The following is an 18,062-nucleotide window of genomic DNA, read 5'->3' as shown; positions in this document are numbered from 1 at the left end:
CAGGAGAAAATAAAATATCACAAATGTTAAATGAAATGAAATTAGAAGATAAATAATTCGACAAATACTGCAACATCAGTATCTGTGCAGTATTCTGGTCTGTATTGTTGTAATGTTCATGTTGTGTTTTAAGTCTTTTCAAATCTGCTGACTTCAAATTGTAATTCACTTTCTATACAGCAGTGGTGGTATAGAGGTTAGCATAACTGCCTTCCAAGCAGTTGACCAGCCATTGTGGGTTGCAAAGATTTCCACAATGATATTCCCTATTTTAGGGATACCTGCCTGAAAAATTACCCAAAAATAGCTACGTAAAATTAAACTATATATACTATAATACTATAGTTTTACACTCTATCCATGGTAGAGAGGTTTCTTTGATTCATTCATTATAAAGTTTGAAATTGTTTTTGTAAATGACTAGCAGTAGATTTCTAAATGAGTGAGCCATTTTTTTCTTTCTTTAATTAGTTTAAGTCCACAGAATGTTGGCACAGAAGTAAAGACTACATGTTCTAAAATTAGACACACCACAGACGCAACAGTTGGCCAGATCATTTGGTTTACAAAGAACTTGAATTTCTCTTACATTTCACTGAGACCATTTTCTATTAATAACTACTGTTACATTTGAAGGGGTGACATTAGAGAAATAGAATATTAACTAATGAAGAAATAAATACTAAAATGGACAAATGTACACGCAGCGACTTCCTGACAGAGAGGGCCACAGGAGAGGACGGTGAAACTCCACACAGTCCAAAATTACAAAGTTACAGTCTCTATGCTTAGCACTAAAAACAAAATAAAAATCCCAGAGACATTTATACAGCCGTCATTTCAACTGATTCATTCCAACTGACCCTGCTTTGACTGTTTGGTTGCCATAGCAACTAGCTTGCCTGTCAGTTACTGTATGTGTAGAGCAAGTCAAGTCAGAGCAGAGGCTGCCTCAGTCCCAAGGTGAAGCCGTAGAATTTAATTATTTTCCATCAACAACAAGTCATGTGGTAAATACTGGTTGGTAGACATAATGGTGATGATGATGATGATGATGATGATGGGTACATCTGATCATCTGAGTTCTACACGTCAACAAAAGACAAAGACAAAAAACATGGATGCAAGAGGACAAGAGTGAGAGTCGTAGACATAGAGAGGAGTGAGAAATACTGAGAGATAGCAATATCGAGAGAAAGAGAGAGAGAATGAGAGAGGGGAAGAGATAGAGAGAGCATGTGTCAAAATGGTGTGTTCACAAATACACACTGCAGAGCCTCACATGTGACACATAGACCTGTGTCTAAAAATGGAAAGAACTGTTTCCAAGTACCTCTGCTACATTTCAAGCCTAGAAAGGCAGGAAAAAACAGGAAAGGATGTGGGTAATATCTATATCACATTTATATGACATTTATCGTCTAATGACACATTTTAATAAATTTAACTAATTCATTTGAACTCTTCAGGTCTTCAGGTCAAGGTCAGTTCTTCATTCTAAACTGACTATAGATATGAATGTGAATGTAAATGTTATTAGTCTCTGTACGCAGCCCTGTGACCGGTGGTCCAGGATGACTCTTGTCCTTGCCTGCTGTGATTTCCACTGGCCCCCCACACGAACCTGAAATGGAATAGCAGTAGGAGATAAATAAACTGACATTTATGTTGATTTCCATCCATTATGCTGTTGGACAATTAAGCTAATTACTATTCAGTTGACATATATAATTGCATAGGATCTCTTGAAAAAAAAACATCTTCCAACGATTCTGTGTAATTATCTGTGTGCACTGTGAACTACTTATACTTTTTTCAACAGTGTAACATTTGTACACTCACAAACCATCGCAGTTTGCCTTTTGTCCTTATCATAGCACTTTTATTTATATTTTCTATATAACCTGTGGGCTGTCGTTTTAATAACAGCTGCTTTAGGACATGTTTTCTTTCTAATAACTCATTGAATAATAAAACATGGACATACATAGAATAATGGAAAATGGTTTAAAAACAATTTAGACTTAGACTTATTTCCAATACACACACATATTGTTACTCTGTAGTGTTATTCGTAAATAATTGCCAGTAAAGTGTCGAAAATCAAATCTGAAAACGATTCTGCCAAACCTACAAATGAGAGAATAAATACATTTTGAAATTCATGTTCGTAAAAATGTTTTAAACCCCATCATTAAGGAACACCCTGTACACAGATTCCGTCTAATGGCATGTACTGTTCGCGCTTAGTAAACTTGTCTTTGGCGAGGACCTGTATCAAAAATGTCGTCAGCGTATTTTCTTCGCTGATTGGCTGTCATCTGAGCACGTCCTTCGGATTGGTCGGCTTCCGCTGGTCCTTAGCGGCTGGATGTTTGCATGTTCATACGGCTAGTCCAGAAATGTATGACAGAGTAGAGTTTGTGTTTTTCACGTTAGCGAACTGTGTAGAAACTCTTTTCTCTGTGTAAGTGAAAGCGGAGGTACAGAGTAACTCACCGTTCCCATAAGATATTCACAATTCTTATATATATAACTTTACATCCTGTTTAGTGTCAGGACGGAGTTAGCTTTGTTAGCATTGCAAGCTAACTTCTGTAATCAACGTGACTTGTCCAAGCTAACAGGAGTCATAACAGCAGCAGCGCTGAGAGCAAAGGTAAAGGAAGTTTAATAGTTGGGTCAAACATGGGTTTGGCAATAGCTTATCCACGCGTGGATATGTATAATAAGTTTTGGCAACTTTGGTTTCCTTTCATAATGTAAATATGTCTTTGTACGCATATCCCGTCAGCTTGTTGTGCATATATTTATTCGAGTTTCTTTATTTCCTTATCCTACAAAAACACCGTCAGTGAAACCCAAGTGTTAAAGTAAAGTGTTAAAGAAGACAATTTGAATAAATAAAGTATTAAACATTCATGAATACGTTGTTTGTACTGTGCATGTTGTGTTTACAGGGCTACTTGGTGCAGTAGTGGCACTGTGGTCAGTTGTTGTTTTAAGGTCAGCGTTCAGTATTGTGTCAGACCTTGAATTGGTTATTTTCTCTACGTTGTCCTTTAGCATGAACTGCCCGCCCACCAAACGCTTTCGAGGACTGGAACACAATGTAGCGACAGCCTATGATGACTCGTTTGGAGATGATGGAGACTTCACCCAAGATGACCTGGATGAGATTGACGTCATCGCCTCGCAGGCCATTGCTACTTCAACAGCCGGGACAGCAGTGAGGTCTAAATCTGAAACAACACCACTAGAGTCTGCCTTGTTGTCATCGGCGTGGCATAACAAACCTCTGAGCAAAGTTTCAGCTAAGCAAAGCAGAGAAAACGCATATGCGTTTAACAGCAGCACCACAGGGAATGCTGGGATACCAAACAGAGAGCCTCTCGGTGAGTTCAGAACAGATGTTAATTGTGTCTCAATTTGGTCCATTGTCCCATTTTTAGAACGGGGAGTGATGTTTGATGAAAAAACTTGCTTGTGTTGTCAGGAACAAGGCAGCAGCAGGTTGGGTTGGACAGAGAAGAATCATACAGTCAGCTGGAGGTCCAACATGCTGAGCTGAAAAAAAAGGTGATGCTTTCTTCATAACTTGATTATGAGAACTTCATTTAATAAAAGAAAAAAGGCAAATAAGTAACAAAGCAGTAGTTCATTTTGATATTGTACATTTCTTTAATTCCTGAAGGCCATTTGTGAACTGAAAAGTTTGAAAACTGAAACAATTTTCCCCATAGAAATCACTGTAAAATGGATTAATCCGTTCCTGGACCCTGGATGATTGCTTATTCAAACTCTTTCAACAGTATTTTGTGTACAAGTTTGTACACAAAACCAATGAAAATAATTAGATCTAACAAAAAAGACAAACACAACTGGATAAAGAATAAAGCTATAAATAGGACAGGCAGTTTCATTTGTCCTCACCGGTGCTGAGGAGTTGTGATTGGGCAAATGTTTTCTTCGTTTTCTCACAATTATTGCTTCCGAAATACTGTTACCGGCCAACTGCTTTTTGTTGATCCAAATTAGTAGCAACTTTTTCACTTCTTCTTTTGTCTGAGATCTTTGCTTGGTGATCACAGCCAATTCTTTTGGCGACCTTAGCTTCATCTATTTCTTCCTTGTTCTTAATGATGGTACAAATCGACGACTTTGCTAAGCCATAACATAAAGCCAGATCTGAAACTGGAGCGCTGTGAACTGAATTGTTGGAAAAAGGACCCCATTTGTATTTCAGGCAACTCCACCTACTTACCAAGGTTAAAAAATACTGTTGCAGAACAGTCAAATTGGGTTTGATTAGCCACAAAATAAAACTACCAATTAATTTTTCTGTGGCTTCATATTTAACCCTAATAAATTTCTAAACATTTTTGACATATTGCTGGTGCTCGTATCACACATGTTGATTCCTACCATCAAATCCTCTAATCACAAACCAGAACTCATAACCACTAGACTAGACCATTGCCTTGACGTCATAAAGGATTTTCTTTTTTTCTAAAACAAGAGTTTTATTTATTAATTTGTGCTGTTTAATGTGTACATGTCATTAGCTGAAGGAGGTTGAGGAGGAGTGTTCTCAGAGACTCACTGAGGGCAGCCCATCAGGAGAAAGACACTCAGAGGCAGAATCAACTCCTGCTGGAGATGCAGCGACAGAAGGAGCAGAGTGACAAAGAGAAGGAGCTCAACAGGAAGGTGATAGGAACTAAATTTAGACGCACTCACAGTACTTACAGTACTTGTCTGAAAAAGAAAATACATAATCACACATTGTCCATGTGCAGGTTCAATCTCTGCAGTCTGAGTTGCAATTCAAAGAAGCAGAAATCAATGAGATGAAAACCAAACTGCACTGTTTAGACAAAAACAAATCAAACTCTCCACCATCCAAGAACAGGTCAGTCATCATCAAACCAAGCAACAAATCTGCCAGTAAATTATTTCATGTTGTTGTTATGGATCCCTATGACTATGTGAATTTAATTATTATTATATATAATTATTATTATATTATTTATATACAGTGTACACCTGCTTTTTGTATTTGTAAAGGCCCAATTATAGTCATCAAAACATTCCTCTTTTTGTTATCAGCCCTAAAGTTGCCCACCTGTATCACGGGAGCGGCAGCAGCTCCTCCTCTCCAATGGGAAGTGGTTTTATCACAAAGGAAACATTTGGAGCCCAACTGCCTACTAGAATGACACCAGTCAAGACTCCGTTAAAGAAACGAAGAGATGGTACGTGACATCATCACAATCATAATCAACGATAGCATTGGATCTTAGGAGATAGTGTCCATTTCTATTTTTGATTGTTGTTTGATAATTGCAGAGAGAACTTCTAACAGCAAATCTGGTGAAAACAGACAGGAAGTGTCTCATACTGATCCCTTCCTGTGTGTCAGAGCATCACACCTGCAGCACCGAGGTCAGTCAGGCAGTCAGTCTGAGTGTTGATATTTTAAACTTTAAAGCTTTCACATTTCTATACTTTGGGATCAGTTCAATGAATTATATTCCATAAAATGTTTGTTTTTGTTGAATATTTCATTACACATACAGTAACAATATAAAATTAAACTACTCTAGCAGGGTTTATTCTTTTTTGTATTAGAAATCTTAGAAACTGTTCGACATAATGATAGGAATGTTGAAAATACTGACTCCAGATCATTAGTTTAAGAGCCAATCAGAGACAGAGTAGGTCAGTATGAACACTGTCCTGTGCTTTTGCAGGTGTAAAGCTGTTTTTGCACTTAATGATGTTTCGTGGTGTGTGTGTTCTTTTATAACACTTCTACTACATATTATGTTGTGTAATTATATTCTTTAATGTGGAATATGTGGAATTTGCCCAGTCTATGAAGACACTGTTACATTTCAGTGTTGTCATAAGACCAACTGTTCAATCTTGAATCCATCTTAGTGGCTGTAGTGTAAACATTTTTTTTTATATTGTTTAAGTATGAGGATATTATTTTAGCAGTTTATTATTATCTCTTGTTATAATGTTTTCCACATTAAATAGATAGGTTTAAAAAATCCCATAGCACTGAATGGACCATTGACATCTATTATGTCTTGCCTGCAGGTGGCATCCTACTAGGTTTGTTACTTCAGCAGCCTCTGTTTCCCAGTAGCCTCAGCCTGTCTCATCTACTGTCTATGGGTTTGACAGACATCCAGCAGATATCCAGGTAAACACAAAAGCACACACATGTATTAAAGACTGTCAACAACAACATTGTTCTAATAAACATGAAGGACAAACTTTGTCAGTGCAGGGTATCAGTATGTACCAAAGGTCAAACTGCCCTTGAGGAGAATAATAAATATAAATTTGACAGAGTAACTGTAAAACTTGCTGTTTTAAGTTACTTGATCCCTAGTCACCACAGGATGGCGCCAAATCCGTTTAAAATTTATACTCTTTTAAATCCTCAACTCTACCGGTTGAGTTATAACTTTTCACTCTTTCTAAAACACATTTTCTTCTGTTAATAAAAACAAACCATAAAGTATTTGACAATATAAATTATGTAATAATAATTAATGTTACCAATATATCAAGATGATTGATCTGTGTCCTGCAGGCTGTCAGGTTTTCTGCTCCCCCCTGAAGCAGCATCTCATGTCGGGGACGATGGCTCACCCACAGCTTCTCTGAGTCCACTCCAGAGTCTGGCTGTAACTGGACTGACCAGACTCAGTCAGAGCACAGCAGTGATGGCAGCCAGCAGCAATAATAACAGGTACATTTTTAAAATAGCTACAGCCACTGTTGGGACCAAGTAGTCACTAAGAGTCCAGTACAATACACGACTGTTCGTTGTACATCAGAGCCCTCTTTTGGCCAACGGATACAGCACATCTACCATGTTAATTATAGGGAAATTGCTGGTACTTTCAGTCTTTCAAAAACTAAGAAAGTGTAGTGTTATGTTTTTGCCTCTTTATTAAAAAAAACATAACAATATTTTTTGTATTTTAGGTCATGTCCTGGTGCAGTCCTCCTCCTCCCACTGCTGGACTTCCACTTGTCTCGCCTCTGCAAGGATTTGAACTCACACCATTCCAGCTCAGAAGGACGTGGATCAGACTCTGATGCAGCGCCCTCGTTTAAGGCAGACAGACTTCAGGAGAATGGGTTGTCAGGATTCAGTGTGGAGGAAACTGGTCTGGCTTCACTGAGGGTCCTGTATTTGCTGCTGGCACACAGTGATGAGGTAATAATAATAATTATAATATATAATAAATACTGCAACATGACTTCACTGTTTTCTTCACAGTGACAAAAACATAAAAGAAACAAATATAAAAGTTGAAATATTTCTGCTCTTCCTTGTGTTTGTGAGTTTGTGCCCTTGACTTATGACCTTTGTGCTGCTTTTACAGGTGGTGGAGTCAGTGTTGGCAAATGTGAATAAGAGCAAAATAAAGGTAAAAACTCCTGCTGGTTCACACGAACAAAATTTTTTTTTGTTTTTTTTTTGCATCAGTCTTCTCTATTCACCATAGCAATGATGGCTTTCTTATCTAAATTACAATAATTGTCAGATGTTATAATAAAACAGCATATTTTCTCTCTGTCTTTAGCACGTGCTGATATGATTACATTTCTAAAATCTGCCTTTTCCTGATTACTCTTCCTGAATTTCACTTGGATTTTTACCGTGGTCTTCCAAGTGATTATTGCCCCCAGTTGTCTGTATCTAAGGAAATACCTTAAGAAAATAAAGAACACGAATGTATCATAATTATACTAAGATACTAATTACACTATAAGTTACATGCTACTGACATGTACATGATTAATGATGTGAGGCTGTTAAAATCTATGCTTAAAATATATGTATATTTTTTGTAATGTTTCTATTATTTATTGTTTGCTGTGACCTTTAACTTTGTTCTTTTATTCAGCTTGATTAGCCATTTTGTTTTTGTGGATGTCATTATAAATTTGATTCCTTGATTGTTTGAAATGTGTAAAAACGACTTCCTTTCCTTTCCTATGGTCATAGGGTAATTCCTCTGCTGCAGTTGTGGACCTCTGCTCCCAGAATTCCTTGCTTCAGTCGGTGCTACAGCTGTGTGAAGCAGGCGCTGGCAGCAGCAGCAGCTCACAGAAGAAGGAACTTGTCCTCAGTGCCATGAACACACTGAGTGTCCTGATAAAGAGGACACCACAGACACACACTGACAGGTACAACTGCATTTGGTGCAGACTGATCGTAGCATTTAGCCCAGGCTAATAAACCTAGCTTTAAGCTTTCAACATTACACATTTAGGATAAACCTAACTTCTTCTTCTCTGTCTGCTTAAAATGTGACCACAATGTGGCACGGCTCCAAACTGATGTAGTTTGATATGGTTGTTGAAAAACACACAACACTGGTCACAACACTTCTCATGGCTTCACCATCAATAGTTTTTCACACAACTTATGTATGAAATTTAAAAAAATAAGTGTACAGGATCACACACACATGCAATGCAACACTAAATTCACGGTAAATTCCTCCAAGTCGAGCCCTCACGGAGGTGAAGGAGTGGTCGACCAGGGTGTGTGTGCTCATTACTTTCCTCTCAGTGCTTTTGTAACAACATGCGACTGTAAATCACTTGCAGGAATTTACCGTGAATCAGAAGACACTGACTAATAACCTGCAGGGTGCAACAAATAGTTGCAGTCAGAAATGAAAATGTTGTTCAGTGTACACTGACTGTAGGTCTGCTTCTATGATATTTCTGTTGGTAAAACATCAGCTTTTTGTTTGAAGTAAACAGCGAGAACACAAAACTGCACATTGTCACCTGTGACTTCATGGCTTCTAAAATGATTTACAAGTAGAAGAAGTCTCCTTGTAGAGTAAGTGAAGTATTGACAGTGAAGTAAGACTGGAACTGACCTTTGCACAATGGGTCCCAAAATGTTTTTGCAGCTCCCACCTTTGTAGATGGACTGTCTTCAAGCACACCCTTTCATAAGGGGCCACTACAACAGCACAGGAACCAGAACTGAACTATATATCATCTACATGTGATTTTAGATATTGTATTCGAAGTAGCATTGTTCACTAAAAGATAAATAAATGATTATGTTTTGTTTTTATACTTAGTTTCTTTCCTTGTGTATTCACTGTGTGATATGTTGACCCACATTTGTCCCTGATTCTCAGGTTGCAGTGTGTGTTACCGGTGTTGTGTGTGTGTCTGGCAGCGGACAGCAGTTTACAAATGGTCTTGGAGTGTGTGTCCGTCCTCATGTCCATGTCTGACCACCAGACACTGGCTGAACAGATCTGCACTCAGCACGGTGAGTGTTTGTTCATACTCTCAGCCCCCGGTCACTGCAGTGTTTTCATTCTTATTACATTACTGTATATCCTAATATAATAAACTGCATGAAGGGAAGGGATTTTATTAGTATTTAATGTGTTTCTGTTGCTGAAAGGTTAATAGGAAGTGCACCTATTGGCTGGAGTCTTCCAAAAAAAACATGCCCTTACAAAGACATTTGACCAACCAAACATTCTTGTTCCTGTAGTTTAATTAGTGACAGCTGTGTGACACTGGAGTTCAAATTTAATCTAATCTACTAAATGAATCTTCACAGGTCTAGACCATGATGATGTACCATTCTGTTAAAGTTTCTACTCTGTGTTATATTTTATTAAAAGAAAAGGAGTCCTCTGACCTTTGCCTCTGAACGGTTTGTTTTCTTTAGACTCCTGTGTTATCCTAAAGTTACTGCAGTACATCAGAGTCAGACCTGGCAAGGAGGAAACAACCTCTGACTGGACGCAGCTGGACCTGCAGGTAAGGTCTTTTTGTGTTTTGGTAGAACATCATTTTCCAATATCTTACCTGTCCTCAACTATTACAAATATATAACCTATCGTAAACATTACACTAACTGGTGCAGCTTAGTTGTTATACATATTGAGGGTTGTAGGTTAGATTCCGATCTTGATGTCTCCCACAAAGCTGTGTTACAGTCAGTAGAGGTAGATTGCAAAATCTGCAGCCTTTTGCATTGATTACAGGATAAAGTCCAGACTATTGAACACTTACCTTAACACTAATTCTCGAATTCTAATCCTAACTCCAAATTAAAATGTTGAACCTTAACACAGTGTCTCTCTCACTTGACATCTGCAAAATATCCCCATAACAATAGAATTTTGTAATAAAAAAAAAGTCAGCACAAAGAATAGATATACCTGAAACAACATCACACACATTATGATTTTTACTGACACTGTCTAATAATTCATTTTATTATTATTGTTGCTATTATTATTGTATTTGTGTGTCAGGTGGTTTGCTTGTTGAGCAGAACCCTCACTCAAAGAGCTGAACGTTGGACAAACCTGCAGAGCAGCTGTCAGTGTTACACAGAGGTAAATATCTGCACTGTCTGCTCAGTTTGTGGACATTGAACTCCGAGATCCATCTTTTATCATGGTTTTCTCTCTGGGTCTCTGTCAGCTGGTCCAGACTGTGGTGATTATTTTTCATCGTCAGTGGTTGGATCTCCGTGGCTCTCAGGAGCAGATGGATTCCACAGGTCAGTCAAGCATCAGGTGCAACAACAGGAAACGAGGTCAGGGAGGATAAATGCTTAGTTTTAAAATAATTCAACCACTGCTTCCTCAGCCCCGCAATGCTGCGTCTCCCCATCGCTGCCGTGGCACCGCGGCCCAGGAGCTTCTCTGCTCAGGGAATGTTTGCTTCTGCTGCACTGGCTGCTTCTCCATCACCGCAGCTTCTCTGAGAGCTGCAGGCCACTGCTGCACATGTACGACCAAGTCATCCCAGCTGTGAGAGACACGCTGAAGAAGATTCCTGACCTTAGCGAGAGTGAAGGTGAGGAAACACACACACACGTACACCAACTCTTAACTTGGGTTTAAATCTTACTTTGGAAAATTGTATTTGCCTTTTTATTGTTCTCTCCTCTCTACTGTTACATCAGCCCACACACTGAACTAAAAACTCATGACTCCCACTCCCTTCATCCTCTCTGTCAGAGCTGGCAATGGAGGAAATCTGCCGTTCCGAGGGCGACGACAGCGACGACATGGAAACAGATTCCTGACGGACGGACAGGCGCTGTCAGTGTGAGAGTGCAGACGGACAATGAGTAAGGACAGTGATTATGTTTGGGTAAATAACTGACAACACACACCTGACACCACTCAAGGCTCAGAAACTTACTTTTTTTTTACTGAATCACAAGACAGTTACAGAAATAATGTGCTGACTCATGGGAATTATGTATAAATATATAAACATAAAGGTGAGAGAGAACCTGCTGCAGTGAGAGCAGCACCGGAAGCTGCTTCACTCTCTTCAGGCTTTCAGCCTCGTGTTCTTCAGTGAGGGTCCACATGGTTTCAGAAGCATCACATTTACTGTAGCATCATCTATATTTGCATCAATACTTGAACACAATTATTTTCAATCCACTGGGATTTGTACTACTGTCGATTGGTGAAATTAAAACGACTACCAAACTGAAGAAATAACACGCTGAAGTGAAAACTTTTTAAAGATCTATTTAGACCACACGTCAAACTCAAGGCCCACAGGCTGAGTACAGCCTACTGGTGTTTACTGGACTTGTTAAATGCAGTGGTCAGATTCTGAATGTGTATAATACATTCGTATGTGGTAATTTTCTCTTTGCTTTATTGAGTAAAATTATGCTGCAGTCTCTTTAGTATTTCTGGTGATAACACTGGACCTAAATAACAGTTGATCCTGTGTGGCTTCCGACGTCGACTATTTTGGCCCTCCGAGTGATGGAGTTTAACACCACGTCTAAACTTTAGACATAGATGACGAAGAGTGGGTTTCGAGTGTTTTCTCATCACTGTCATCATTTGTTCTGCTGTAGTACAAAATAGACAAAAGCACACGACTAAAATACCAGACTGAACCAAAACACTCACACTAATTCAAACTCATTATATAAGGAGAGCCCCGTGGTTCAGACATGTCTGGGTGGAGGTTCCAGGGATGACTATTCCAGATGAAGTACAATCTCATGCAATGTAGTATTATTAGAATGGGAGGTATTTGTGTTAAAAATAAATGTAGGACTAAATACACAGTATTCAGACTGATTTAAAATATCATTGAGATAAAGGAGGATGCACACAATCCCAATGAGAATGTGTGAAATATAAATTAATAATTAATACAGCACTGGATTAGTTTTAGTCTGGTTTTTGTGAGTGAGTGTTAAGACCTTGGTTCACGTTGGGTTTTTTTTAAGGATAAGTAAAGTTTGGAGATTTTTTGCAACATACGTATATGATCTGTATGTAAAAAATCATGAAAACTAACCCAGTGTTTGTAGAAGATCTTTATTTATCCTCCTTTTGTAACTGAGGTTCATTACTTACAATACAACAGTGTAAGGCAGAATACTGACTGCTGCAAAAGAAGGAAAGAAATCAAAACAGAAAACAATATGTTTGTGAGTTGGTTTGAAAAAACAAAAAAAGTTGACTGGTATTTGAGAACAAATATTTATGAATGATTTCTAGAATGAAAAAAACCAAAGGGGTTCAGTCCTGGGGTGGAGGTTCACTCGCAGAGGAGGCGGGGTTTCAGGTGAGACTCCACTAGAGAGAATAAGGCACTGATGGGTCAAGTCATCCAGGATCACACAGTCTCAGTTCTTGTTAATTAATCACTGTCATTTGGGATTCTCTTCTAAACGTCATTGATCTCACTGTCTAAGGTTACACAACATTGACCTTTAGTTTGTTCTCATGTCTATAGTTTGCAATTTGGTCCAAAACCAATGTCAAGATGTTTATGTAATGTTTAGTCCAAAGACCATGAAGAAGAAGCATATGTAGCCATCTAGCTTTAGGAAATAAAGTAGCCAAGAACTGTATGGAAGTAGCAAATTACCAGTAGGAGGCAACAAAAACTTAATTTGAACAGGAAATCAGAAAAGTCAGTAATGTTTTCCTGGTAAATTCAGCCTTAAAATTCAATGCTATGGTTCATTTTTTTATTAAAACAGCAGGTAAACTTTTGTGCATTATGATCTTTCTTAGAGGAAAATACACAATGAAGTGTCTGGTGATGGCTACACCTAAGGTACGCTTGATAAAATATAGATTTATCTACGTCCGTTTCTCTGTTCTTCCTTCGTTACGTTTGATATCTTTGTCCCTGTGTCGAATGTTTTTTGGTATGTTAGAAAACACAAGCTTAATGTTGTACCTCTGTAGCTGTGGGAACAGCCACAGAGGTACAGGTGGGTGTTAGTGTCAGTGTGTTAGTGTTTAGGAGTCCATGTTGGCACCACTTGGTCATTGTCCTCCTGTCTCTGAGGTGATGCTGTGTGTGAGCTGTTGTGAGCCTTGTGCAGGACATGCTGTGGTGTACCAGGATTGGACAACCATGGGTGCATCAGCAGCTGGGAAGCTTCTAGTCTCTCTTCAGGGGACTTCCTCAACATGCAGCTAATCAGACACTTGGCCTGTGGTGACAGCCAATCAGGAAGGCTGAAGGTACCGCGGCGGATTTTGGCAAATAGAGCTGCAGGCTGCGTGTCCTGAAATGGGTATCGTCCAATCAGCATGGTGTACAGAGACACACCCAGGCTCCAGATGTCTGCAGCCCGGCCGGAATATGACTTGTTCCCGACAGACAGCAGTTCTGGTCCCACATAGGCAGGACAGCCATGTCTGTCTGTCAGAGAGTCGTCGCCATCATGTAAGAGCACACAGTCGTCAAGGCCAAGCACGGACAGATGAGTTCTGCAAAAGAGAGGAAATAACTAGATTAGTTCTCTGCGGCCACTCAACCACCACAAGGAAGGTTCCCAGTGTAGTAGGTTTCACTGGCAGGGCATTTGTGTAGTAAGCCTGGGTATGACAGGAGGATCGACCAAAGGTTTTTGACTGTCCAAGTGTTTCTTCTTTTAAATATCTTGCACGTCATAAAAAGGAGGTTCAGACTAAACTAATCTTTCATGCATTCTGAGTCCAAGTCTTACCTGTGTTTGTCGGTGAAGACGAACCGGCGTAGCTTCAGGTCCCTCAGGACCACTCCGTGGTGATGGCAGTGCATGACAGCATTTAGCATCTGGGCAAAGAGATTCCTCGCCTCCTCCTCACTCACACGCTTCCTGTCCCGCACGTATGCGTGCATGTCACCATGGTGAGCAGGCAGGAAAATGTATGCACAGTCTTGACCGACCACCACGTCTAGCAAACTGCAGATATTGTCGTGTCGCTCAATCCGGGCGTAAGCAGCCAATTGCTCCTGGTAGCCACGGAGAGGAAGCACCTGTGAGCGGGACGGGTGACATGGTTAGAGTGGGGATTAGAGAAGAAAAGGTAAACGTGAGTGTGAGGTAGTGCTACAGCTATACTTGTGGGGAGTTTTTTTGAGAAAAATAGTGTTATTGTTTGGACAGTGTCCATGTGGGGACATTCTGCAGGTCCAAGTTGAGTGAGAGGGTCTTTTGAGGTTCAAGATTTGGTTTGGTGTTAGGGCTATAACTAAGGTCAGATTAGGCATAGATTTGTAATAGTCAAGGTTAGAGTCTAAGTCTATGTGAAGTACCTGCAAATCTCAAAAACCTGTGTGTGTGTGTGTGTTACCTGGCAAGTGTACTGCTCTTGCGTGTGAGCGTGCACAGCCTTGTACGTCTCCTCGCCTTCGCAGCGTTCCAGCAGGAGATACGGCCCCACTTTGGATGGGGATTTGCTTGGGCTTGACTTGGAGGCAGAGTTTTTGGGTGTGAAGCATGGCGATAGGCCGGCGGTCAGAGGAGGCGGAACCAGACGAGCTCTTTTGACCTTTGGTAAAACATCCTGCGGTTCGTCCAGCAACCTCTTTAGACAGACTCGCGATTTGACTTGGGCGATGTTCATCTGTGATTGGACGAGACAAGTGATTAATGAACAGGTGATTAATTACTATATATGGATATCATGTCTTTTAGTGAAAATGTTCTTAATTTAAGATATAGTACAATTAAGATCTTTATCACAACAGTCAATTCACTACTTTAATTTTAGAATTTACCTATATATTATTTATATATTATACATATTCAGGTAATCAGTGTTTCTTTTATATTCATCTCTGACTCATTAGTCAAAATCCTGACTTTTTATTCCAAGGTTTCTTTACTAAAGCCAACGCTCGCAGCAGGATCCTGTTGGCTCTGGTTCTCTTCCCTCACCTCTGGTGTTAACCTGACAAGTCTGGAATGTTCTGTTCCTGTCATGCAGCTGATGTTACTCTGTTATTTTAACAACATTTCCAGTGATGATGAACTGCTGACAGTGTACTGACTACTGTTGGAAGTGAATATGGTTGTGAGGTTGTTTCCTGCAGAGAGAATCTCTGTCTTGTCGGGCGAGTCGTGTCAGTCACACACATGCACCCACAGTCAGTGCATTAACAGCAGTTATGTTTGTATCACATCTCGCTGTGTTGTCTCCTGAATGTTACTGTTAAACGTGTCTGTCTATAGGCTTCATGATGCAACTTCCTGTAAGCTGACAGGAGCCTCAACTTTCAGGTTGTTGCATCAGAGGACAACAGTTTATAGTTTAAGCAGGCTTTAAATACAGTTAACACCCCCACCGCCGCACACACACATACGCACACACACAGAATGACTTATATTAGATTTTCAGAGTTTGCAGCTGTTGTGGAAACACTGTGCTAAAACCTTGTGTTGTGCAACCCTCCTTTCTCTCTGCTGAAACAACCTGAGTCAGTGTCACCGTGGCAACCTCACGGTCCAACCCATACACACACACATTTGTACACTCATAGTGAAACTGTAATATTCCACTTCTCAGTAATTCAGCGCTCAGCAGATAGTTTCTCAAGCCTTCCTCTTTAATTAGTGTTTCACAATTAGAAATATTATTTACATTATTTTAAAAAACAATATTATTATTTTGATATCAAATCAGCGGCACCTTTTTGCTGCTGCTTTCACTTTGACTCAGCTGCTGTGACTCAGTGCAATTTGTCATCCAACATTCCTTTCACTGCCATTTCTGGCTTCCTATATTAAAAACCTTTCAAACAATGTCTGTTAAGAAGAGACCAGTGCTCATACAGTAGGGCTGCAACTAACAATTATTTTATTTGTCATTTAGGCGGAGTAGGCTGCAGTTTCAATTGTACTTTATATTTGGTTTCAATGAATATGCGAGGAACTGGAAGGCAGTATAAAGGAGGTACTGCTCTGTGGGAAACCTAGCAGTAAACTGCTAATGGCAAACAGTCTTCGAACTGATATTGACGTCTTATTAGACCATATATTGACAAAATAAATTTGAAAAATATTTTCTTATAAAGATACACCTCCTCTAGTCACTGCACCGTTAAACTGACAAGAGACAATCAGAGCTATGGTGCGTCTTCAGGTGTTGCCATAGCGAAGTATCAGGTATCTTGTTTTTGATAAGTACTTGTGTTTTGATCACATATTGGGCCTGATTCTGATACTTGTGCCAGTGGGGTACTCAGACATTTACCACAGTTCTGGGGGACAGCAGCTTCATACATTGATTACCTCAGTTGATATCAGAATCGAAGTTAGGTGTTTGGATAACATTGGCATATCGGATATAAGCAACAAGTTAATATCGGACATCCCTAATCAAACCCTATTCACAATTATTTACCTATAATAATACATTTAATAAATAATAATAATAATAAGGTAGAGATTTAACTTTTAAGAAGCAGAAATGACCTAATCTTGGTCTTGGTCAACTACTGAATGACTGCTGACTGACTGAGTTGTCAGCCAGTCGTAAAAGTCTTGCTAAATGAGTGCCGAGGAAGGAGCTAAAACACCACGTATGTTTATAAGAAGCAGGTTCCTCATCAGCCTGTCATGTGACAGCAGTGAGGTCATGCAGGTGCAGGTCACGGGCTTCACTTAGTGTTGACATCAGAATGTGATCTTAGTCACTTTACAGTGTGGCCTGATATTTGTGTCACCACAGGCTGTTTGTTCAGTGTTAGATACATGAGTGAGTGAGTTTCTTTTTTCCAGTTACAGAGAGCCGCACGTCTACTGTGAACTACAGTCTCTCCTATTGCTTTTCCAATAGAAAACAATGTCAACTCTGCTAAATTCCAGTCCGGTGAAGGCACTAAACTTGTGATTAACGGAACAACTGCAGAATCGTACACGCAAAACTTTGAGCTGGAGCGACATGTGAATGCTTTCAGTGAACTTCAAAGGCTTCCTCTGTCACCAGATCTGAATTTAATTTTCAACTCTGCTCATAAACAGGAAATTGACAGGAAGTCGGAGATAACCTTATATAAAGCTTGTACGGGAGAATTTCACAAGAGTTCTGTAGAAGCCGTGTCTTCCGACTTTCTTCATATTAGTTTGTTTTTGGGATAAGCTGGATTTGATTTGATTTTAAAATGTGACCTCTGCTGTTTTCAGCTCATTCCCTCGTCCAATTTCACACATTGTTTGCTGCTCTTTCAGGAAAAGAAACGCGCACCAAGCTTTTCACCTGTTGATGTCAAAACTGAAACCACCTCACCCGAGTAATCTCACTGTAAACAACTCTTGATAATCCAAAGGCTCCAGCCAAACATTACTTTCACATTGACTCAGTAACCTTCGGAAAGGTTCTTAAGTGTGCAACTGAAATCGGTCAAGTTTCTACAACCGTACCAAGAACAAAATGTCTCCAGAAAAGTCAAAGCACTTCATACATTTGTGATTAAAAGCTGAACCTGCAGAGGGCAGATATAAAGGACCTTTTTTTGGTATCAAAGAAGCATCCGGCATTCAGGATTGAGCTGCTCATGATGCAACACCATTTGTTGTTTAGTTGTTATGATTATGGTCATGAACTCGAGTCCAGTGTCTCGAAATGTTTGAGTTTTTAGGTTGTAGAAAATTAATTTCTGTCTCTTAAGCAGGAGGAAAATGTAGTCATTAAAAAAAGTTGTAATTTATTTTTAATCTAATAAATGACCACGTTTTTTCTTAATTCAAAATCCTTTGT

General features: G+C 39.5%; 3 protein-coding genes across 3 annotated transcripts in view; 2 read left to right on the top strand and 1 right to left on the bottom strand.

The window, feature by feature from the left end:
* The first annotated feature begins 2,341 nt into the window (after positions 1–2,341).
* On the top strand, positions 2,342–11,779 carry atrip (ATR interacting protein). Its single transcript, XM_008320577.3, is given in 19 exon segments — positions 2,342–2,659; positions 3,067–3,395; positions 3,497–3,579; positions 4,566–4,585; positions 4,587–4,710; positions 4,800–4,912; positions 5,110–5,255; positions 5,350–5,445; positions 6,109–6,214; positions 6,611–6,769; positions 7,009–7,243; positions 7,413–7,457; positions 8,039–8,220; positions 9,198–9,334; positions 9,746–9,837; positions 10,338–10,421; positions 10,510–10,588; positions 10,678–10,887; positions 11,052–11,779. Coding segments are annotated over 18 exon segments (2,307 nt in total). The 5' UTR covers positions 2,342–2,659; position 3,067; the 3' UTR covers positions 11,120–11,779.
* The window catches only part of pnp4a (purine nucleoside phosphorylase 4a), a 22,065-nt gene continuing 15,056 nt past the window's right edge, over positions 11,054–18,062 (top strand). Inside the window, exon 1 of the mRNA XM_008320574.3 lies at positions 11,054–11,164. The gene's annotated coding sequence lies outside the window, so the exon portion shown is untranslated. The remainder of the gene's footprint in view (positions 11,165–18,062) is intronic.
* LOC103386358 (tribbles homolog 3-like) overlaps positions 12,379–18,062 on the bottom strand; it is a 6,952-nt gene continuing 1,268 nt past the window's right edge. Inside the window, exons 2-4 of the mRNA XM_008320576.3 lie at positions 14,655–14,927; positions 14,045–14,337; positions 12,379–13,805 (exon numbers count right to left, since the gene is read on the bottom strand). Of these exons, the coding sequence (XP_008318798.1) occupies positions 13,322–13,805; positions 14,045–14,337; positions 14,655–14,927 (1,050 nt within the window). The 3' untranslated portion in view covers positions 12,379–13,321. The remainder of the gene's footprint in view (positions 13,806–14,044; positions 14,338–14,654; positions 14,928–18,062) is intronic.

Source organism: Cynoglossus semilaevis, chromosome 11 (genome assembly GCF_000523025.1).
Source record: "Cynoglossus semilaevis isolate Cse_v1.0 chromosome 11, Cse_v1.0, whole genome shotgun sequence".
Lineage (NCBI taxonomy): Eukaryota > Metazoa > Chordata > Actinopteri > Pleuronectiformes > Cynoglossidae > Cynoglossus > Cynoglossus semilaevis.
This window is presented reverse-complemented; position numbering and strand designations above follow the sequence as displayed.